Source organism: Mustelus asterias, chromosome 4, assembly GCF_964213995.1.
Source record: "Mustelus asterias chromosome 4, sMusAst1.hap1.1, whole genome shotgun sequence".
In the NCBI taxonomy this organism is placed as follows: domain Eukaryota; kingdom Metazoa; phylum Chordata; class Chondrichthyes; order Carcharhiniformes; family Triakidae; genus Mustelus; species Mustelus asterias.
The window spans coordinates 64,076,573-64,102,138 of NC_135804.1; the positions used below are offsets into that span (position 1 = coordinate 64,076,573).

The 25,566-nt window shown below is 41.6% G+C and overlaps 1 protein-coding gene across 1 annotated transcript in view; it reads right to left on the reverse strand.

Moving 5' to 3' along the window:
* The window catches only part of fcsk (fucose kinase), a 376,256-nt gene that overhangs the window by 222,746 nt on the left and 127,944 nt on the right, over positions 1–25,566 (reverse strand). The window contains exon 3 of the mRNA XM_078211155.1: positions 4,300–4,451. Within this exon, the coding sequence (XP_078067281.1) occupies positions 4,300–4,451 (152 nt within the window). The remainder of the gene's footprint in view (positions 1–4,299; positions 4,452–25,566) is intronic.

Sequence of the window (25,566 nt, forward strand, 5' to 3'; positions counted from 1 at the left end):
GCTACCAGCGAGAATGGAGAATTTAACACTCAAGTCAAAACTCCATTTGCTGCACCCGGATTGGAGAGTCCAAGCCACAGGCGAGGTTGGAGAATTCCCATGTTTACCAATTTATCAACATCAGTGCCACCGGAGATTGGCACGAGTTTTAAAATTGCTAATCACACATCAGGAAGTTTCACTTTGATTCATAATCTATGTCGAGTTAGCAGCCTTTGTTAAGCGGTGAATTTGGTGTCACAATTAGCCTCTTTTCCCAGGGTAGGGAATCCAGAATGTGCAGAGTGGGCGACTGCGGATTATTGAGCAGTGTGTAAGAGAATAAATCATTAGACTTGGCTGCACTGACCATCCACATGCATGCATCTGAGTGAGAATTCGTGAAATTGCACCCTGACATGAATGAAAGGAATATAGATAAGAGGAGGAAATCACAGGAAGAGAAACAGTTTTAAAAACATTACTGCAGTATGAACAGTAACCTTGTCATCACCTTGGGCTGCCTTGACAATACATTTTCTGACACTATGAAAGGTTATAATTCTATGCAGCTGATACAGGTTTTTTGAACACATTTCAAAACAAATCTTTAAAAACATACTCTTTAATATTTCATGTTCCAAGGTCTAGATTATATTTCGTTTTATTTTAAACCTCAGTGATCAGTCTTGATGTTCAGTGTGGCATCGTTTACAACTGGTGATTCAACAGAAAGTTAGATGAAGAATGTCCTCCTTCTGACAACAGACATATCAAAATCCGATTATTTGCTAGTGTTAACATACTGGGATTCTGGTGTTATTTTTCATGAGCCTTTTTTTCCCCTAATTATTCCTCCTTTTCCCCCTAATTCCAGTATTGACTTTTGCAGAACTCAGAGACCTTGGAAGCTCTTTGCAATGCTGTTGAACGAGCCATTCTTTAGGCATGAAAGCGAGTATCACTGGGCTATTCTACCAAGAAAACCACCACAACCAAGCCTAATTCTTTGCCTACTTCATGAACTCTTGAACATTCAATGCCACGGTCTAGTTTCTGTTTCAAAGGAAAGAAGGTCCGTGCTGTGACTGGAAACACTGTAGAAAAATCCCTGCTAACAAGAATGTATACCAATACTGGTAGCCCTGCTTAATTGGTATAGGTCATAAGCAGGCTCTCAGACTCAATTTCTTCTGCCTCCACATCCCAGGCTTGCTAAGGCCTATTACAGCAGTTGCTCAGCACATTGAAGTGGAAGGAAATTAAATAAATGGTAAAAGCTGAGATATAGGGACATATTTTTGCAATGTTGGAGAACTTTAAAAATGGCAGGTGGGACACAGAGGCAGATGTTCTGCCCCCATTTCCAACAGATCCAATTTTTGCCAATGGAGGAAGGCATGGGATGTGAATCACACAGCAGGGAATCTGAACACAGCAGGACGATTTAAAATTAGTGCTGAATTCAAGTAGACCCTGTGTTCATTGTTCTTTCTAAACCCATAGTATGGCACGAATTTATGGAGTAATGTAAATGCCCCTGAAAGGCTGAAAAGGTCTGTTTGAGTCATGATCTGAAGTTAGTTAAATCCTTAGTTGGTTAATGAACAATTGAAACTTGTTCTTTTTATGTTTAGAAAAAAACAACACACTGTGCTGGATTATTTTGATTGACAGGCTATTTGGTGTAGTTTAGAAAAGAATATTAGCATTCGTTTCTGTAGTTTCAATAGAGTTCACTGCTGACATTTCACAAGTACTATTATTACAGCAGACATCAATATGAATGTTTAGCTGAATTTCAAAAGCTCCAAAAGCAGTTATCTCAGCTGAGGGTGCTCAATTCACATCACTATTGACAGTTCAAAGAGGCTATTAAAAGATTAGCTGTCTTTGATATATTTGCTGAATAGAAGTTTGGTTGCTTTTATAACATGTTGACCACTTAGGGGATTAAAATCTTGGAATAGATTTCATGATTTTTTAATAGGTTTTTCTTCTGGATCAAGTCTGCATGAGCTCTATTAGACTGTCGAAAGTTTATTTTTCAGTTCCACATGGCTCCTGAGATCTGCCATATTTGATCATGGGTGAGCAGCTATGGAAGGGCTGGCGTGGTATGAGGGGGCATGAAGAGCACGAGGAGGGGTTTACAGGGTTTAAGAGGGTGAGGATGCCTGATAGCTTTTAAGACGTCTGGGAAAAATCCCAGAGAACCAAGGCAGGCCTTCTACCAGTCCACTTCAGCACTCTCCTGATCCTGTGGCTGCCTCTAATCTGCTTCCGTAAGCAAACCAGGCTTCTGTAAATAATAATGAGATAATGATCGGATAAACTGTATCAGTGATGTTGATTGAGGAATAAATATTGGCCAGGCCACCAGGAAGACAGGCAAGAACATTCCACTTAGTCACTGCTGACATTAATTAAATTAGCTTCCCACTTCCAATAATAATCCAGTGATCATAGAATCCCTCCAGTGCAGAAGAGGCAATTCGTCCCATCGAGTCTGCACTGACACTCAGCCAGAGTATCTTACCTAGGCCCTCTCCCCAGTCCTATCTCCATTAATCCCACTCATTCCCCATGACTAATCCATCCAACCTGCACATCTTGAGACACTAAGGAGGAATCTAGCGTGGCCAATCCACTTAACCTGCACATCTTTGGACTTTGAGAGGAAACTGGAGCACCCAGAGGAAACCCACGCAGATATAGGGAGAATGTGCACATTGTCACCTAAGGCTGGAATTGAACTCAGATCCCTGGAGCTGTGAGGCAGCAGTGCTAACCACTGTGCCACCCTTCCTAGAGGAAGAGTGCACATGTGGCTATTGGGTGAGAACACATATAGGCTTGGTTATACCAGATTAAATATATGTTTTGCCAAACTACTAGTGTGATTTTCTTTTGCGCTACCATTTGATTCTTTCTGTGCTCTGTTTGAGAGTATATTTGGTTGTGTATTTTCTTCATGGTATCAAGTTCGCATGTTCTAATATATGTGGCTGGGACAAAGTGTGGAATTGGATCTATGAGCTTCTGGAGGTGGAAAATGATGTGGGAGAATCTGTGGTAACAATCTGTGTTATGAAATTGCTGGCATTGTAGAGTCTCATTTATTTCTCAAAGCAATTAAAGAGAGCCCATGGAGATTGCACAATTTCATTCATATCCATTTAAAATAGCTCTTCTGTTTTGCAGTATTTAAAGAACTATTTTACAGGCACCTATTCACCGTAACATTTTGTAAAGACCGGAAGACATACACAGAAAAATTAATTAAATCAGTGAGAATTGTTGATGATGCGCAGAAATTTGGTCCCTCTGAAAGCTCTGGAAATTTAATTACAACATTCCTGATGGTGATGTGGTTGCAAATTAATATTTCAATACTCAAGTTGCTAGCAAGGCCTTAAAATCTCTAATAATTGTTTCCTGTTTGAAGTGCACAATGTGTCATCTTGAAAGGAAAATTTAATGCTGGGTGGGCTTAACCTTTAATTACATTTTATCTCCTACGTGGCAATGAATTTCTGTGACTATGGTCTGGATTTTCTCTACCAAGACGGGCAGCTTGAGCTATAAAATTCCCAACTCAGCAGAACAACCTCAATATAAAACACCCCGTCACATGCAATTTTTGCTCTGGGGAGTGGGGGCAGCCTCAAGTTGGGTCCTTTGTTTGCTTCATTACAATGGTGACTATATTTGGAAAGTGCTTTGGGACATTCTGAAGTCTCGAAAGATTCTGTATCAATGCAAGTCTTTCTTTCTTAATTTATCCTTTCACTAATCCAAAAGTACTGAGGCCAACCATAGTACCACAACTGACACTCTGGCCAAGATCAGCTCATTTACAACAGACCAGGAGTTGAGGCTGAGATCTGGTTTATGCAGCTTAATACCACATTGTTCAATGCATTAAACACTGGGCTACTGGGGAAGCAGTTTCATAACAGTGTTCAAAATTACACAGGAGTTTTGATAGAGCAAATAAGGAGAAAATGTTTCCACCAGGAGGAAGTTTGGTAACCAAAGGACAGAGATGCAAGATAATTGGCAAAAGAACCAGGTGGGAGGTGAACAGAATTTGTTTTCCCAATCTAGAATGCAGAGCCGGATAGTGTGGTGGAAACACTGATTCAAAAAAGATTGGATATAAATTTTTAACGGAAAATTGTCATGTTTATGAGGAAAGGTAGGTGGAGTCAGACTAATTGGATTGCTTTTCAAAGAACTTGTATAAATGGTGTTGTAAGATTCTGCAATTCCATAAGTTTGTAAACCTGCCATCACCACAAAAGTAACTGTGCATACCGTATATCCAGCCTTGGCACTGAGATGTTCTGCGGCTATCAGCAATGCATTGAGGGTGGCACCACCACTACCCACACGAGTCTCTGGATCTTCAATGGTGAGTAGGACTACGCCAGGAGCAATGGATCCTTTGCGTTGGCGAATTTCAAGTTCTGGGAGAAAAAGGGATGAGAATCAAGTGAGAATATTGGATTGAACAAATACAACATTCTTAATCTGGCATTAGAGTATTGGCTTCCGTTCATTGTTTTGTTTCTAGTCATACGTTGTGAATTCTGCATTGAGTCACTCATATCCCATTTCCCCAAGCCTGTCCAGCACCTAGGAAGCAGAGGTTAGGAGTGTGATTCTCCATTTCCATGTATGAATGCAGCTGCATTCACACATGGAAAGGTACTCAACATCATTTAGGACAAAGTGATCGGCTCGATTGGCATGTCATCCAGCACCTTCAACATTCACTTTCTCTATCAGCTTGGCTGCAGAGTGTGCCTGTAATGTCCTAACTATGTTCGGGGTTGTAGGTTTTGAACAAAAAGAAAAAGATGTGTTTTGCACACACAAAGTAATACACAACAGATTTGTCGAAAGGGATGTTCTCTGCACTGCACAGAGTACAAACTGAAACCAGAATCAGGAACCTCAGAAACACTCTAAATGACATCAATTCATGTGACCTGCTCTTAAAGCAGTCATGCAACCACTTAAATATATAACATCCCTCTCCCTTTACGTCTATGGTTATGACAAATTACGGTGATGTTTTAAATAAGATCAATAGCACTCTAGACACCATAATGTGCACCATTAATCATTGTACACAGTCTTTAGAAAAATTGATCAGGAAGACATCTATTCCTCTTTAGTTGAACACAACGTTCTGGAATTTGGCTGTCTTTTACTCTAGAATTATGACCTAGAATTTAAGTAGACATTTCTTCTCTTAGAACTAATTCTACATCATTGTGTCTTTGCTGCTATGCTAAGTGACAATCATCAAGCAACTCAGATTCAACTAAGTCTTCTGTAGTAGTATTCACAACACTACGGACTAAAGAAGTTGGTACTTCTGGAGATGATTCTGAGAAATCATTTTGAGATGACAATTGGTCAGCATGACATTGCCAAACTAGTTCATCTTGGATGGAAAAACATATTCCATTAAAATTAACTGAAATGGAAATTTAAAAATATTAACTGATTTGAACAATGGTAGTTTAAGCTGCAAATTCAAGGTAGAGGTAAAGGATGTGGAGAAGTAATTCAGTTGAACTGGCACAGAAAGAATCTCTTCAGCATCTCCTCACCTCTTGGCTCCTCAAAACCTGTCCACCACCTACAAGGCATAAGTCAGGTGTATGATGGAATACTCTCTACTTGTGTGCACAAGTAAAGCTCCAACAATACAATCCAGGACAAAGCAGCCTGCTTGATTGGCACTCCATCTACCACCTTAAGCATTCACTCCGTCCATTGCCGATGCACAATGGCAGCAGTGTGTACCACCTACAAGATGCACTGCAGGAACTCACTAAGGTTCTTTCAACAGCACCTTACAAATACACTATCTAGAAGAACAAGGACAGCAAACGGGAACACAACCACCAAGCCATCTCCAAGTGATCACCGTCCGAGCTTCGAACTAGATCACCATTCCTTCACTGTCACCGGGCCAAAATCTTGGAACTCCCTGACAATACTGTGGGTGTACCTAACACCAGATGGACTGCAGTGGTTCAAGAAGGTGGTTTACCAACCATTGTCTTAACAGCAATTAGGATGAGCAATAAATGCTGCCCTTACCAATGATCTTTATATCCTATGAAAGAATAAAAAAAGATGGGGAGAATGTAATTGATTTAATGTGCTATGTCTGTGTTGAGGGACTGATTTCTTGAAGCAATTCCAGATAATACGAGAGCTTGGTTGCCTGATCAGCAACGCAAAATACTCCAGTGTCAAACATTGATATCAGGGCGATAGTGTGAGATGATATAGGTTCTATGGGGAAAAAAAGGGTGAATCCATTTGGATGGAAATTAGAAATAGTAAGGAGAAAAAGTCACTGATAGGCGTAGTCTTTGGGCAACCAAATAATGACATCATGGTGGGGCGAGAAATAAACAAAGAAATAATTGATGCATGTAAAATTGGTACAGCAATTATCATGGGAGATTTTAATCTACATATCAATTGGTCAAACCAGGTCGGTCAAGGCAGCCTTGAGGAGGAGTTCATAGAATGTATCCGCGATAGCTTCCTTGAACAGTATGTAATGGAACGGACAAGGAAGTAAGCTATCCTAGATCTCGTCCTGTGTAATGAGAGGGAATAATTAATGATCTTGCAGTTAGGGATCCTCTCGGAAGAAGCAATCACAGTATGATTGAATTTAAAATACAGATGGTGCGAGAGAAGATAAAATCCAATACCAGTGTCTTGTGCTTGAACAAAGGAGACTATAAAGGGATGAGGGAGGAGTTGGCTAAGGTCGACTGGGAGCAAAAACCTTATGGTGGGACAATTGAGGAACAGTGGAGGACTTTCAAAGTGATCTTTCACAGTGCTCAGCAAAATTATATACAAGTGATAAGGAAGGACTGTAGAAAAAGAGATAATCAGCCATGGATATCTAAGGAAATAAAGGAGGGTATCAAATTGAAAGAAAATGCATACAAAGTGGCAAAGATTAGGGGGAAACTAGAAGATTGGGAAATTTTTAAAGGTCAGCAGAAAGCCAAGAAAAAAGCTATAAAGAAAGGTAAGATGGATTATGAGAGTAAACTAGCTCAGAATATAAAAAGATATAAAAAGTTTCTACAAATATATAAAACAAAAAAGAGTGGCTAAAGTAAACGTTGGTCCTTTAGAGGACGAGAAGGGGAATGTAATAACTGGAAATGAGGAAATGGCTGAGGCATTGAACAGGTTTTGTGTGTCGGTCTTCACAGTGGAAGACACAAATAACATGCCAAAAATTTATGACAGGAAGGCTATGGCAGGTGAGAACCTAGAAACTTTCATTATCATGAAAGTAATAGTATTGGGCAAGTTAATGGGGCTAAAGGTAGACAAGTCTCCTGGTCCTGATGGAATACATCCCAGGATACTAAAAGAGATGGCGGGGGAAATAGCAAATGCACTAGTGATAATTTACCAAAATTCGCTAGACTTTGGGGTGGTTCCCGCAGATTGGAAAACAGCAAATGTGATGCCATTGTTTAAAAAAGGAGGTAGACAAAAGGCAGGTAACTATAGGCCGGTTAGCTTAACTTCTGTAGCAAGGAAAACTCTTAAATCTATCATCAAGGAAGAAATAGCGAGACATCTGGATATAAATTGTCCCATTGGTAAGATGCAGCATGGGTTCATGAAGGGCAGGTCATGTTTGACAAATTTGGTGAAATTCTTTGAGAACATTACATGTGCAGTGGACAATGGGGAACCTGTGGATGTGGTGTATCTGGATTTCCAGAAGGCATTTGACAAGGTGCCGCACCAAAGACTGCTACATAAGATAAAGGTGCACAGTGTTACGGGTAATGTATTAGCATGGATAGAGGATTGGTTAACTAATAGAAAGCAAAGAGTGGGGGTAAATGGGTGTTTTTCTGATTGGTGATCAGTGACTAGTGGTGTGCCTCAGGGATCAGTGTTGGGATCGCAATTGTTTACGATTTACATAGATGATTTGGAGTTGGGGACCAAGTGTAGTGTGTCAAAATTCGCAGATGACACTAAGATAGGTGGAAGAGCAAAATGTGCAGAGGACGCTGAAAGTCTGCAAAGGGATATAGATAATCTAAGTGAGTGGGTGAGGGTCTGGCAGATGGAGTACAATGTTGGTAAATGTGAGGTCATCCATTTTGGTAGGAATAACAGCAAAATGGACTATTATTTAAATGGTAAAAAATTGCAGCATGCTGCTGTGCAGAGGGAGCTGGGTGTCCTTGTGCAGGAATCTCAAGGAGTTGGTTTGCAGATGCAGCAGGTAATTAAGAAGGAAAATGGAATTTTGTCGTTCATTGCGAGAGGGATGGAGTTTAAAAACAGCGAAGTTATGTTGCAGCTCTATAAGGTGCTGGTGAGGCCACACCTGGAGTACTGTGTACAGTTTTGGTCTCCTTACTTGAGAAAGGATATACTGGCACTGGGGGGTGCAGAGGAGATTCACTAGGTTGATTCTGGAGTTGAGAGGGTTGGCTTATGAGGAGAGACTGAGTAGACTGGGGCTATGCTCATTGGAATTCAGAAGAATGAGGGGAGATCTTCTAGAAACATATAAGATTATGAAGGGAATAGATAAGATAGAGGCAGGGAAGTTGTTTCCACTGGCGGGTGAAACTAGAACTAGGGGGCATAGCCTCAAAATAAGGGGAAGCAGATTTAGGAGTGAATTGAGGAGGAACCTCTTCACACAAAGGGTTGTGAATCTGTGGAATTCCCTGCCCAGTGAAGCAGTTGAGGCTACCTCATTGAATGTTTTTAAGGCAAGGATAGATAAATTTTTGAACAGTAAAGGAATTAAGGGTTATGGTGAGCGGGCAGGTAAGTGGAGCTGAGTCCACAAAAGATCAGCCATGATCTGATTGAATGGCGGAGCAGGCTCGAGGGGCCAGATGGCCTACTCCTGCTCCTAGTTCTTATGTTCTTATTATTTCATGGTCTTGTGAGACTGAGAAATCAGTCAATCAACACTTTTCAAGTAGTGAGTCTATGTTTAGCCTGTGTATTATGATCTTTATAAGTAAAGCTGGGCTGAAAACAGTCCAACTAATCAAATTTTGGTGGCGTTGGTTAAATGGTGTTGCGAAGAAAGTTGGCAAAAATACCACATATAGTGCCAAGGAAATTTTCTTTTACATTTACCCTGTCAGTCAGACAAGACATTGAACTAACTTCTCCTGCAAACAACCATTGCAGCACTCCCTCAGTATGACAATGAAATGCAGTGCAAATTATGTGCTGGAATGAGCCTTGAACCCAAATCTCCTGATTTAAAGGCAAAAGTGCAACCATGTGTAATTTACAATGTGTAACAAAAACCAATTTGCTGGAAATTCAACAGGACGACAAGAATGCTGGCCTGTTCTTTGAAGATTTGAATATTAGCCAATTATTGTCTGCAAGTTACTGATTGAGTGTATCCAATAGATTTGGGTAATTAGATTGCCTCTTTTGTGCTGCTATTCTTATGTGATGCTCTTAATTAAATATCTCAAATTGCTCCCATAGCTAATGACAGACTTTGAACAATCGCAGAGAAAGTGACAGATGAGAACCTGTGCTCAGCATCGTTTTCAGCCCCCAACCGCAGGGGGCCTGAAGGCCAAAGCTCAGGCCCCTATACATGCTCTTTTCCCCCACCCCTCGTTCAGGCACTCTCCCCCCCATTCTCCTCCCCACCGTAGCTCACACATCCCCTTTTCCCTACATCCCTTGCTCTGGCGTGCGCGCTCTGAGGCCCGCCCCTTGTGCCAGCGCGCGCGCTCTTAGGCCCACCCTTCTCTCGCGCACGCTCTTAGGCCCACCCCTCTCTCCCGCGCGTGCTCTTAGGCCCACCCCTCTCTCGCGCGCGTGCTCTTAGGCCCACCCCTCTCTCCCGCGCGTGCTCTTAGGCCCACCCCTCTCTCGCGCGCCGCTCTTAGGCCCACCCCTCTCTCGCGCGCGTGCTCTTAGGCCCACCCCTCTCTCGCGCGCATGCTCTTAGGCCCACCCCTCTCTCGCGCACGCTCTTAGGCCCACCCCTCTCTCCCGCGCGTGCTCTTAGGTCCACCCCTCTCTCGCGCGCCGCTCTTAGGCCCACCCCTCTCTCACGTGCGCTCTTGACCCCACCCTTCTCTCACATATGCTCTGTTAATTCTACCCCTCTCTCATGCATGCTCTTAACCCCATCCCTCGTTCAATCTCTCTTAACCCCACCCCTAGCTCATGCACTCTCTCTTAACCCCACCCCTCCCTCACGCACGCTCTTTTAACATCACCTCTCGTTCACACACATTCTCTTAGCCCCACCCCTCACTCACGCACTCTTAACCGCACCACTGTGGCTCTTAATTAAAATGACGTTGGTACCAGAAATGAGGAGATGACTGCAATTCTGCAGATCAAGATGTAGAATCAGTTTGCTCACAGATGAGAAATTGTAAAGATAGCAAATCACTTGTGGAAGCAGATTATAGGCCCCTTAAAGCAATCACACTGTAGGACAGGCTATACAGGTTGAAATAGTGGGAGCTTGTGAAAAACGTAAAGCAAAAAATCATTTTATGATGATTACAATTTACATATAGATTGGACAAATCAGGTTGGAAAAGGAGCCTGGTGTTTTTGCCAGTTTCTGAGAGCAGCATGTTTTAGCACCATCCAAATAAGCAGGTGATACCAGATCTGGCAATGAGCAACAAGACAGAATTAATGAATGACTTCATAGTGAAGGTGCTCCTGGGTAGCCATGATCATACTAGGATTGAATTTCATATTCAGTATGGAGGAGCGAGGGGTGGATCTAAGACTAGTCTTTAAACTTAAAAAAGGGCAATTATGAGAGAATGAAGACAGAGATAGCTAAAGTGAACTGGGAAATTAAGTTAAGGGATAGGCCCATAGAGTTTTAGTGGCAAACATTTAAGGAGGTATTTCAGAATACTCAGAAAAGATACATTGCAGTGAGAAGGAAAGACTACAAGGGGAGGACACATCATTCGTGGCTAACTAAATAAGTTAAATATAGTACCAAACTGAAAGAAAAAGCATATAATTCTGCAAAGATGAGAGGTAGGTCAGAAGATTGGACAGAATATAAAGACCAGCAAAGACGATTAATAAGGAGGGAGAGTTTAGAGTATGATTGACAGCGAGCCAGAAATATAAATAGATAGAAAAAGTTTCCACAGGTATTTAAAAAGGAAAAAATACAAAGTGTTGGTCCTATAAAGAGTGAGAATAGGGAATTAATTGAAAATAAGGTAACAATGAACAGATAATTTGCATCTGTCTTCACTGCAGAGGATACAAATAACATCCCAGGAATAATTATGAATCAAGAGGTGAAAGGGAGAGAGGCACTTAAAACAATTACAATCATCAGGGAAAGGATACTGAGAAAATTCTTACAACTAAAAGCTGACATGTCCCCTAGTTCTGCTGGACATCATTCCAAGGTCTTAAAAGAAGTGGCTGTTGAGATAGTGGATGCAGTGGTTTTCATTTTCCAAAATTCCCAAAAGTCCCATCATATTCCGAAATAGTAAACATAACACCTCTAGTCAAGGAAAGAAACCAAAAGCAGGAAATAACACACCAGTTAGCTCAACATCTGTTGTAGAAAAATTGCTGGAATCTATTATTAAGGAGTTTATAGCAGCGCATTTAGAAAACTTCAATGCAATCAAGCAGAGTTAACGTGGTTTAGGGAAAGGGAGTTTTGAAGAAGTATCAAGCAGTGAGGATAAAGGGGAACCTGGAGACGAGCTGAACTTAGAGCTCCAGAAGCCATTTGGCAAAACATGTTTTGTTACATTTGTACAGGGCATTGGTGAGACCATATCCAGAGCACCATGTACAGTTTTGGTCTCCTTAATCAAGGAAGGATATAAATGCATTAGAAGCATTTCAAAGAACATTTCAAAGATCTCAAACAATGACGAGACAGAGAACAGGAATGAGATAGAGAATCTGGTGAACTGGTGCGGCAACAATAATCCCTCCCTCAATGTCAACAAAACAAGATTGTCCTCGACTTCAGGAAGCGTAAAGGAGAACATGCCCCTGACTACATCAATGGGGACAAAGTAGAAAGGGTCGAGAGCTTCAAGTTTTTAGGCATCCAGTTCACCAACAACTTGTCCTGGTCCCCCCATGCCGACACCAAAGCCCACCAACGCCTCTACTTTCTCAGAAGACTAAGGAAATTTGGCATGTCAGCTACGACGTTCACCAACTTTTACAGATGCACCATAGAAAGCATTGTTTCTGATTGTATCACAGCTTGGTATGGTTCCTGCTCTGCCCAAGACGGCAAGGAACTACAAAAGGTTGTGAATGTAGCCCAATCCATCACGCAAACCTGCCTCCCACCATTGACTCTGTCTGCACTTCCTGCTGCCTCGGCAAAGCAGCCAGCATAATTAAGGACCCTGCACACCCTAAACATTCTCCTCTTCCACCTTCTTCCTTCGGGAAAAAGATACCAAAGTCTGAGGTCATGTACCAACCGACTCAGCTTCTTCCCTGCTGCTGTCAGACTTTTGAATGGACTTCCTTGCATTAAGTTGATCTTTCTCTACACCCTAACTATGACTGTAACACTACATTCTGCATTCTCTCGTTTCCTTCTCTACAAACGGTATGCTTTGTCTGTATAACGTGCAAAAAACAATACTTTACACTGTATGTTAATACATGTGACAATAATAAATCAAATCAAATCAAATGGTTCACTCAACCGATGCTGAAGACTGGGGGAATTGGGGGTGGGGGTTGGAGGAATTATCTTGGAAAGAAAGGTTGAATAAGCTGAGCCTGTATCCATTGGGGCTTAGTAGATTGAGGAGTGACCTTATTGAAATACAAGATCCTGAGGAATTTGAATGAGTGGATGCTGAAATGACAATTCCCCCTGTGAAGAGATTAGAAGCAGGGGTCATGGTTTAGAAATATGGGGCCTCCCGTTTATTTATTTATTCGTGTCACAAGTAGGCTAACATTAATACTGCAATGAAGTTATTGTGAAAATCCCCCAGTCACCACACTCCGGCGCCTGTTCGGGTACACTGAAGGAGAATTTAGCATGGCCAATAAACCTAACCAGCACATCTTTCAGAATGTGGGAGGAAACCAAATCACCCGGAGGAAACCCACGCAGACACAGGGAGAATGTGCAAACTCTGCACAGTGACCCAAGCCGGGAATTGAAACCAGGTCCCTGGCAGTGCTAACCACTGTGCTACCAGACATAAGAAGAAATGTTTTCTCTAAACGGTTGTGCATCTTTGGAACACTCTCTGTTCTAGAGAATGAATGGTGGAGGCAATATCAATGAATATTTTTAAGGCAGAGGTTGATACATTCTTGACTAACAAGGCATCAAAGATTATTGGGGGTAAGTGGAATGTGGAGTTGAGGCCACAATCAGATCAGCCATGTTCTCACTGTATGGTGGAACAGGCTTGAGGAGCCACAAGGTCAACTCCTGTTCCTAACATGTATGCTTGTATGTGTGCAAAAATGATCGTAGAGTTTATTCTCCATATTTTTGAGTTTCTATAGTTTCAAACATCCTACAACTCAGCTAACTGTAGAAAAAGCAGATACTGTTTTAACATATATGCTCTGACAAGTTGTTCTATGTTTCCCTTCATAACATATTAGTTCAGCACACCCCTACCACCACCCCTGGACTGCAGCAGCCATCTCTCCCACCATTCCCCTAACCACACCCACTAACATTCCACCCCTGGATTGCTGCAAGTTTCTTCCCCAATCTGCTGCAGCTTTCTAGACATTGTGGACCAGCAATGTCAAGAGTAAGGGATTTGGATTTATGCAGAGACATGGTGTATAGCCTTGAGACTGTGTGTGTGGACTGGGCTACCAAAAGGAGATGGTGGATGGTGATGCCGGCAGGAGATCGGGGACCAGGGGTAGAAGGTTGGACGAGGGTTGGGGGGTGGAAGGTGGAGGAGCATCAGAGAACAGTGATAGGAGATTGGGAGCAGGTGTGGGAATGAGAGGCACCAGGGACACAGACCAATGCTGACTGCCCCGCGTCCCACGTTTTCTTCCCAGGACAGTAATTAATCAAATGACTGAAGAACTAATGGAGATCTGGGTTTTTTGCTCGCAAGCAGGGAAAAATTACTTTGGACTAAATGAAAAAACTTAAATTCAGATATTTTTAAAAGTAATTTATTTCCTTTTATTTATCAATTTGATCACATTTGATCTGAATAAGCGCACTTGATACCTCTAAGTATCTTTGATGCCTTCCTGTGCAATTAATGCCTTTTGAGTGCTTACTTTGATACCTTCAAGCGCCTTTGATCACACTTGATATCAAAGATGGCAAGATGCTGCTGACTGCATGAAGAACTCATTCCAAATTAGAACATTTGCTGTCAAATGACCATTGATTGGGAGCACATTTGATGGCAAAAATGTTAAAATTTTCTGGAAGATTATGCTTATTCCTCAGGTGAGAAGCAGCGGAAGAAGAGGCAGATAATCGCAATGCTAGTCTCTGTCCCTTTCTGTTCCTCGAGGATTTCCAGAGTTTTCTGAGGTGGGTGCAAGTGTTGTAGAATACTTACTTCTGGAGCAGCCATAAACAAACTAAGAACATAAGAGCTAAGAGCAGGAGTAGGCAATTCAGCCCCTTGAGCCTGCTCCACCTTCAATACGATCATGGCTGATCTCGCCACAGCCTCAACTCCACTTTCCTTCCCATTCCCCATAACCTTTCAACCCGTTACTAATTAAAAATCTGTCTATCTCCTCAAATTTATTCAATGTCCTACCATCCACCACATTCTGGAGTGTGAATTCCACAGGTTCACCACCCTTTGAGAGATGTAGTTTCTCCTCGTCTGTTTGAAATCCTATCCTAAAACAATGACCTCTTGTTCTAGATTGTCCCACGAGGGGAAGCATCTGCTGTCCATCTACTTTGTCAATACATTTTATCATCTTACATATATCAATTTGCTTTCCTCTGATTCTTCTAAACTTTAGAGAGTTGTGATGACTTTAACGATGCCCACGATATGGACCTCTTAGATTACGAACTCCCAGCTGAAGGCAGTAATGGCTTGTCCAATCAGGGAGCCCTTCATGTGTACATAATGTAGTCAGGATTACTAGCACTCTGGTTTACTTGTATCAGGAACTACTTATCTGAGTATTCTTCTAAAACCAAATGGAAATAGCCCAATCTGCTAGAAAGGCTGAAGGAAAGCTAGAATGCAGGAGAATAATATCCTTTAGGGAAGAAAATAATGTCCATTAGGGAAGGAAATCTGCCGTCCTTATCTGGTCTGGTCTACATGTGATTCCGGAGCCACAGCAATGTGGTTGACTCTCAACTGCCCTTGGACAATAAATGCTGGCCAGCGACACCCATGTCCCACAAATGAATTTTAAAATAATAGATTGGTGATATTGGGTGGGATTTTCGGTCGCACTCGCCCCAAGACTGGAAAATCCTGCCCGAGGTCAACGACCTTTTGCATGGTCCTTTTCCTCCTGCGACGATTCCCAAGGCAGACAGGACGGGAAGATTCCACCCATTAGTCATGGAACGTGACCCAGCGATTTGTGGAAGTGTTGTGTTCATTATTCTGTATTATGTGAAGACAAGTTGTGCTGATTGAAGTAAGTGATCAAAACTATTGCCTTCTAAGTTCACTCACTATGAAATAAAGCTACTTAACAATTTGTATCTGACCTCATCTTACCAAGTGGTTTCTCAGTTTACTTTCCAAAGAAGCACACAGGGTAAAAAGCTCAAATATCCAGTTCAAATTGTGAAATATACCATTGTTCTACCCCAGGTTATACTATCATGTAGTTAAATATTGAACATTATGAAAGTGATCACTGCTGTTTTTGAAATTGTAGAGTTCTGTGTTGGATATCATAACAGTGCAGTCTCTCTTTCTAACCTCGGGCTATACACATCTTGGGTCTCTGCCCAGAATGTCATACCCACTGAACTAACTGCAGAAACAGGTTGTTATTATTCATGCCTAATAGTATACTTAAGGACATTTTGGAACACACTAAATTCTGAAAATCATCAGTTATTTTAGATTTATTTTTAATTGATGCAACATCATTTTAAGCATTTATAGTTTTCATGATAATTCAGAAGATTCTGAACTCTCATTCCAACCAGGATAGAAGATATCAGTCAGTCCTTGCATTATGCTATGTTGCAGCACACCAACATTAAATGTGAGCTCCGGTGTGGAGGATTGTGAGAAAGAAAGTCACAACAGGAGCATGGTGTATTTTACTGTCCAGTAAAATCATGTGTTGGCAGCTTGATATGACTGATCAGGAGACTGATGTGTCAGGGAATAGCAGCATATCTCATCGGTAGCATTTGACAACTAGGCTGTAAACCGTCTAAAAATATTTCCTTTTCGTGGAAAAATGCTAATGCCTGAAAGCAATTGTTTCCAGATCTCTATTTTTGCAGATTGACAGCCATTACAATTGATAGCTTGCTCAGGAAATCACATCCCATCAGTAATGGAAGACTTATTAGGAAAGACTTGCATTTATATGGTACCTTTCACAACTTCAAGACATCCCAAAGAGCTTTTGAACCAGTGAGATACTTTTGAAGTGTGTTACTGTAATGTAGGAAGCGTGACAGCCAATTGTATACACCAGCTCCCAAGAACAGCACTGTGGTAATGGCCAGATCATCTTCCTTAGTGATGTCAACAAAATTGGCCAGGACACTGGAGAACTCTCCTTTCTTCTTCAAAATAATGCTATTGGGTTTTTGATGCCTACCCTGAAAAGGTAGATGGGCTTTAGTTTAACACCCTAACTGAAAGAAGGCACCTCTGATAATTTAACAATCCTTAATGTCACCACCTTCAGTATAACTGATTTGGATTCTGGAAGCCCCGTGTCTTGTGATCTGGTTTCTATAATTTATACTTTTGAATCTGTTTTCCATGGACCAGTAACGGACTCATGTCACAAAAAAGAAAATGCTGGAAAATCTCAATAGGTTTGACAGTGTCTGTGGGGAGAGAACAGAGCTAATGTTTCAAGTCTGGATGATCCTTCGTCAAAGTTCACGTCTGGGTTTCCCATTCTTATGCGTCTGCTGTGAAGTTGCAAAGAGCTCATGGGTGTTGGGATTAAAATTGCTTTCACTTTAATTTGAAGAATGGCGTGTAAAGTTGCTGGGATAGAATTATCATAAGCTGAAATACCACAGAGGGTTGAGAGATTTGTCCAAAAGCCAGGATTGTTTTAAAAATGTAGAACAAATTTTGCAATTCATGGTCCCAATCCATTTATTATCCAGTCATTGAGTTATCCCTAGAGTAACACAGTTTACAGCTATTGCTGTCAGAAACCACTTGCAATTTTTTCTCACATTTTTGCAATAAAGATGAGTGCAAAATAATAAAATCATATTTATTCTATTAAATGCATCATTAAGTCACTGAAAACATTACAGCTGGTTTTCTGTTTCAAGTACCCAGCATCTGAGCTGTTTTCAGTTTCGGGTCATTGCCTTAGGCTCTAACCGCCTCTCGGCTAATACTTGTATTTAAGGAGAATGAGAGCCAATCTCTCAGCCTGCAGCATCAAGATGGCCAGGGCTCATGGGCCTCTGAACCCCAAAGCTGACAAAAAGTAGCAGGTAGAAAGATTCTAGGCCCCACAATCCTTTTCTACACAGATGAACAAGAAGAAACCTTCATGTTATGGTCCTTCAGGTTATGGCAGCAGCCTCATCTCAAACTGGAGGATCCAAGCTGGTTCAGTACCAGGAATAAATGGGGATCCTGTAGATGCAGTATATCTAGACTTCAGGCAGGTTTTTGATAAGGTGCGGAGTAGAAGGCTAATACACATGGTAAGATCACATGGAGTTAGAAGTAATTTATTAGTTTGAATAGAAGACTGGCTAACTGATAGAAGGCAGAGTCGGAACAAATGGGCCACAGCAGATGGTGGAATTTGAATTCAATAAAAAATATCTGGAATTAAGAATCTAATGATGACCATTGTCAATTGTCGGAAAAACCCATCTGATTTACTAATGTCCTTCAGGAAAGGAAATGTGCTTACCTGGTCTGGCCTACATGTGACTCCAGAGCCACTGCAATGTGGTTGACCCGCAACTGCCCTCCAAGGGCAACTAGGGATGGGTAATAAATGCTGGCCAGCCAGCAACACCCATGTCCCACGAATGAATAAAAATAAGCCAGGGTGTGCCACAAGGTTTGGTCCTCGAAGCCCCAACTATTTACAATATACATTAAGGACTTGGATACAGGAATAGAAGGTACTATAGTCAAATTTGCAGATGACACTAAAATAGGTGGGATAATAAGTTGCAGTGAGGAAATAGATAGGTGAATGGGCCAAAATGTGGCAGATGGAGTTTAACTAAGACTTTGGGATGCAGATGGATCTGGATATCTTTGTGTATTAGTTGTATAAAACTGCTATGCAGGTACAGCAGGTAATAAGGAAATCAAATGGAATTTTGGCATTTATACAGGAATAGAGTATGAAAGTAAGGAAGTGTTGCTGCAACTACACAAGGCATTGGTGAGACCACGTGTGGAGTACTGTGTAGTTTTGGCCCCCTTATTTGAGGAGGGATGTTGTGGCATTAAAGGGAGTTCAGAGGAGATTCATTAGATTGATTCCAGAGATGAGAGGTTTGCCTTATGAAGAGAGATTGAGCAATTTAGCCTATACTCTTGAAATAACACCTCTTAGACCAGTGTCCCTCCACCAAAATTAGATTTCTTTACATAGCAAACACTCAAACAGGATTTAGAAGAATGAAAGACGATCTTATTGAAATATACAAGTTCCTTTGGGGATTTGATAGGGTGGATGCTGAGAGGATGGTTCCTTTTATGGGGGAATGTAGAATGAGGAAGCATAGTTTAAAAATTTAGGATCTCCCATTTCAAACTGAAATGAGAAGAATTTCTTTCTCGGAGGTCCATTATGCTGTGGAATCCTCTTCCCCAATGGAAGCTGGGTCTTTGAATATATTCAAGGCAGACTTAGGCTGATTGTGATCGACAAGGGAATCAAGAGTTACAACAGGCAGGCAGGAACATGGAGTTGAGACCACAATCAGATAAGCAATAGTCTTCTCAATTTGCAGAGTCGGCTCAAGGGGCTGAATAGCCTCCTCCTGTTCCTAATTACTGTGTTCTTTGTTGGACCTGGCTGCATTCACAAAACTCTTTGAAAATACCAGACTGACATTCAGCTTTTGTTACACCACTTTGTCTTTGACTCTGTCGGACTTTGCTCAGTGTAACACGCTCACCTCGGAGTCAGAAGGTTGTGAATTCCAGTCCTATTGCAGATACTTGAGTACATAAGCTAGGCCGTTCGTCACTGTAATACTGAGAGGGTGCTGTACTGTTGGTCGAGGTGTTAGTTTGAAGCTCCATCTGCCCGAGTTAAACTTCTGTATCAATATTTCTACTTATTGAAAAACATGCTTCTAGTCAAAAGTGCCCATCAGAATATGGTTCTGTTGGCCTTATCCTGATGTTCAACACTCTGCTCCAAAATGTTAGGTCTGCCGAATGATCAGTTTTTGGTTTCACAGGTATTTATTCCTCCCTCACTGCCCCATTGAATTTGCTTCCCTTTTCACTTCATACCACTCAGGTCCAGCTTGCAGATCTCTGGCAAGAGTGGTTCTGGATAGCTTGCCCTTTAAACTTCCCTCTGCCTTTGTGACAAAGGAGGACAGGGTGAACAAAACATCAGCTTTCTGCTTGCTGTTTCTCCAAAGATTTAGAGCAGAAATCTGGAAACTCACCCTGTGGGGAATAATGGGCACAACATCACAAAGCAATGCCAATAATTTGCTGTAATCCCATACTCTTTCTCTGCTGATAACGAGTCTACACTCAAAACATTAATCTATTTTTTGCTTTCTCAGGATATTGTATGTATTTTCTATTTCTTTGCTCATTTCACTTTGGTTGCAACTGACGATTGTTTTTAATCCTCCAAAGAGGGTGATCTGTAACTCACTGACAAACACTTCAATCTGCTCAATTCAGACTTCTCTGAAAACCATGTCACTGGAATGAACATGTATGAACATTATGTTGCTGCTTCATTCTCCTCCTCCTTGTCTCCAGTGCTTGAGGGGAACTGAGAATCTAGTACTAGGCTCCTACCCCTCCATAGCCAGTCACCAGAAAATGTGGAAGAGTAGCTTGATAGCAGATCCGGCTCTGATTTTCCCTTCCTGTCAGTGGGAAGCACCTGGGCACAGCTTCCAGACTCCCTCCATTTACATGAGTGAAATCAGCACTATGTGGGAAACAATTGCTTGTGTTCTATTGCTAAACAGCATTATGCAATCATATCCAATTAAACAAGAACATTCATCTCTCCTTGCTCATCCCATGATCATTCCATTGAGCTGGCAATCGGAGCGACATCTCATTTAATTATGTACTGCTGAGTCTGAATCAGGAAAAATCCTTGGTTGGCAAATCAACAACACTATCCTATGTGGGTCATATGTCTATCAGTATGTTCTACCAATCAAACAACAAGTACCACACAATGAGTAAGCACAATAGGTTGCAACCAAAGAGCAATTTAAAAGAAAGGGATAGAATTTTTGTATTCTTATTGATTTTCAATACAGATCTTACAATCAACAGATTTCAGTTGACCATAGAAGTTGCTGAAACTGATAATCGCACTTTTTAGGAATTTCTTAATGAACACAGCATATGAGAACCACACAGCAGACAGCACAAGTTCAGCATTCCAAAAGGATTGAGCAACCCCGTGGCCCCACTGGAGCAAGAACGTGAGGTTTTATTTCCTTGTGGAATGCTCAGTTCAGTAGTGGCATATACATATACACACTTCCCTGCGATTAGCACAGTTGCGCAAATATAGAAAGTTTATAAGGCAGTAATTCAACTGAGCGGTTTTGATGGACAGTTTAGGAATGGCCACAAAATCAGGAGATTTAACTCTTTGTTTCTCCACTTTTTTCTCTCTGACTCAGATATAAAAACATACAAAAACTTGGGAGGAAACCATCTATTCCATTATACCATTTTCGTTAAACAATGGTATAAGCAATATGGAACCAAGGCAGTAAATGAAGTTGAGGGACAGAGCAGCCATAATCTAATTGAACAATGAAGAAAAACACAAAATCAAGGATTCTTTTGCCTGATGCAGCATGAGAAATATGAAGCAGACACACATGCACAGCATAAGAACATAAGATATAGGAGCAGGAGTAGGCCATCTAGCCCCTCGAGCCTGCCCCGCCATTCAATAAGATCATGGCTGATCTGACGTGGATCAGTACCACTTACCCGCCTGATCCCCATAACCCTTAATTCCCTTACCGATCAGGAATCCATCCATCCGCGCTTTAAACATATTCAGCGAGGTAGCCTCCACCACCTCAGTGGGCAGAGAATTCCAGAGATTCACCACCCTCTGGGAGAAGAAGTTCCTCCTCAACTCTGTCTTAAACCGACCCCCCTTTATTTTGAGGCTGTGTCCTCGAGTTTTAACTTCCTTACTAAGTGGAAAGAATCTCTCCGCCTCCACCCTATCCAGCCCCCGCATTATCTTATAAGTCTCCATAAGATCCCCCCTCATCCTTCTAAACTCCAACGAGTACAAACCCAATCTCCTCAGCCTCTCCTCATAATCCAAACCCCTCATCTCCGGTATCAACCTGGTGAACCTTCTCTGCACTCCCTCCAATGCCAATATATCCTTCCTCATATAAGGGGACCAATACTGCACACAGTATTCCAGCTGCGGCCTCACCAATGCCCTGTACAGGTGCATCAAGACATCCCTGCTTTTATATTCTATCCCCCTCGCAATATAGGCCAACATCCCATTTGCCTTCTTGATCACCTGTTGTACCTGCAGACTGGGCTTTTGCGTCTCATGCACAAGGACCCCCAGGTCCCTTTGCACGGTAGCATGTTTTAATTTGTTTCCATTGAGATAGTAATCCCATTTGTTATTATTTCCTCCAAAGTGTATAACCTCGCATTTCTCAACGTTATACTCCATTTGCCATATCCTCGCCCACTCACTCAGCCTGTCCAAATCTCTCTGCAGATCTTCTCCGTCCTCCACACGATTCACTTTTCCACTTATCTTTGTGTCGTCTGCAAACTTCGTTACCCTACACTCCGTCCCCTCCTCCAGATCATCTATATAAATGGTAAACAGTTGCGGCCCGAGTACCGATCCCTGCGGCACGCCACTAGTTACCTTCCTCCAACCGGAAAAACACCCATTTATTCCGACTCTTTGCTTCCTGTCGGATAGCCAGTCCCCAATCCACTTTAACACACTACCCCCAACTCCGTGTGCCCTAATCTTCTTCAGCAGCCTTTTATGGGGCACCTTATCAAACGCCTTTTGGAAATCCAAAAACACCGCATCCACCGGTTCTCCTCCATCAACCGCCCTAGTCACATCTTCATAAAAATCCAACATGTTCGTCAAGCACGACTTTCCCCTCATGAATCCATGCTGCGTCTGATTGATCGAACCATTTCTATCCAGATGCCCTGCTATCTCCTCTTTAATAATGGATTCCAGCATTTTCCCTACTACAGACGTTAAGCTGACCGGCCTATAGTTACCCGCCTTTTGTCTCCTTCCTTTTTTAAACAGCGGCGTAACATTAGCCGTTTTCCAATCAACCGGCACTACCCCAGAATGCAACGAGTTTTGATAAATAATCACTAACGCATCCACTATTACCTCTGACATTTCTTTCAATACCCTGGGATGCATTCCATCCGGACCCGGGGACTTGTCCACCTTCAGTCCCATTAGTCTACCCAGCACTGCCTCTCTGGTAACATTAATCGTATTAAGTATTTCTCCTGCTGCCAACCCTCTATCGTTAATATATGTTAATTATATACTCAGAAATATGAGCAGGGGTAAGCCCTTGAGCCTGCTTCAACAGTCAGTAAAGATTGTGGCTGAGCTGATGTGGTCTTCACTCCACTTTCCTGCCTAAGCTCCATAACCCTCGACTCCCTTGCATGAATCTGTCGAACTCAGCCTTGAAAATATTCAACGATCTAACCTCCACTACTCACTGGGGGCGAGAATGCCAAACGCTAATAACCCGCAAAGAAAAAATTCCTTATCACCTTAATTGGCAGTTAATATTAATTTGATATAACTATGTTCAGAGAGTGAGCATTAACTGGACATTCACTTCTGCACCTAAAAATAGGAACAATTTAAACTGTGGTTGTTGGGTTAGGAGGAGCATGTATGTAATGTGCATCTTTGTAAATAGATGCTCAGAAGTGTATGCAAAGACTGGCTTCAGTTCTATCCTTCACTTGGCTTTTTGGAGCATAACAATATTCCAACATTTTTGAACAATCACTGCCCCAGTGGAGCAGGGAGATTTTTGTTTTTAATTGAGTTTGAAATTAATTTGGTTTAATTCAATGATGGAATGGGGTCTAGTGGCTGATTGGTTCCATCACTATTCTTCAGCCAGTTAAGAGCCATTGCATGTTCCTTAGGTTGTGTTGCTTACATGTTGCCAGGGATAAGGACATCACCTCATGGTTGGGCACGAATTTGGAGTTGGAGAGGGAGGATCCAATTGTAATCCTCAGAGGAAGCAATGACAGAAGTAGAACTAGCAATTATGTTCTGCTAAGAGAGTTTGGGGAGTTAGGATGATAATTTCTGGATTGTTATCTGAGCCACTTGCCAATTGGCACAGGGTCAAAGAGAGAATTAAAAATATAGTTCAAAGAGTGCTGTGCGAAGAAGCGGCTTTGAATGATGGGGCACCGAGATGAGCACTCAGGAAAGAGGGACTGTATGATTAGGATGGATTCCACTTAAACCGGGTTAGAACTATTGGCTTGGCAAATCATATAATGATGGATAGGGACAGGGCAGGGAGAAGCAGAAATCCAAAGAGAAATGTTGAGGCAATAGAACAGTGTATTGGTATCAGTAAGGAAAAGCAGAAAGGGACAAGGGATATACAATAATAGTGCATCAATGAGTAAGATTCATACAGAGAAGAATAGTAATAAAAAAGACTCTTTATCTGAATGGACAAAGATACATGAACTAGTGGCACTAATAGAAATTAAGGTTAGATCCAACCACCATTACAAAGGCAAGGTTACAAGGCGATTAAATTCGGAAAGTAAATATGCAGGCAAAATGGAAAAGGAGAAGGAAGTTCTAAAATTAAAAGATGACACAAGGATAGTAGTGAGAAAGGAACTTGGAATACAGGCAGAGATTAGGAATAGCATGAGACAGAAAATGTTGGTGGGAGTAGTTATAGGCCCCAACTGCAATCATACCATCGGACAGAGCATTTAACATGAAATAGGTCATAATTGTAAGTGACTTTAATCTTCATATATACTGAACCAATTAAATTGGCCAAGGTGATCTGGAAGATGAGTTACTGAAATGTTTTCATGATAGTTCCCTGGAAAAATAGCTCCAGTGGTAAATATATCGTAAGAAACATTTAAAGAAACAATTAAAAATTCTGAACAAAATATATTCCATTGAAGAACAAAAACTCAGGAAAAAAGACCCATCCTAGATTTACTCAGGAGGTTAAAGATAGTATCAGATTAAAAGAAGAGTTTATATTGCAGCAAAGATTAGAATTAAGTCTAAGGATTGGGAATGTGTTAGAAACCAGCAAAAGACCATCAAAAAGTTGATAAAAGGGGGGGGGGGAGGGAATGAAAACAGATCATAAGAGCTTTTAGAATTATTTAAAAAAAGAGGGTAACTAAAATAAACATTGGTCTCTTTGAAGCAGAGCAAGAAACATTAATATGAAGAATGAGGAAATTGTGAAGACATTAAACACATATTGTGCATCTGTCTTCATAGTCGAAAATAAATTATATACCAGAAATAGAAGGTAACCAGGTGTCTAAAGAAAGTGAGGAAATTAAGGTAATTAATATCAGCAGAGATAAAGTATTGGAGAAGCTTGTGGGACCAACATCCAAAAAGTCCCCAGAATCTGGCTGCCTATACGCTAGGGCTCTAAATGACTTAGCTGCAGAGATAGTGGACACACTGGTTATGATATTCCAAAATTTCCTAGATTCCGGAATGGTCCCAACAGAGTGGAAATTAGTAAATCTGGAATGCTATTCAAGAAAAGAAGGAAAGAAAGTAGGGAACTGTTTAGTCTGGCATCAGTCATCAGGAAAGTGCTGGAATCTACTTGTAGATTTTAATTTTCACTTAGAAAAGCATAACATGATCAATGTCAACATAATTCTACAAAAACGAAATAAATAGTGTTGCACAAATGAAACAGTGCACAGTGGTTAGCACTGCTGCCTCACAGCGCCAAGGACTTGGGTCACTGTCTGTGTGGAGTTTGCATGTTCTCCCCATGTCTGCTTGGGTTTCCTCCGGGTGTTCTGGTTTCCTCCCACAGTCCAAAGATGGGATACATAGGAATTAGTAGAAGTCGGCAAATTCAGT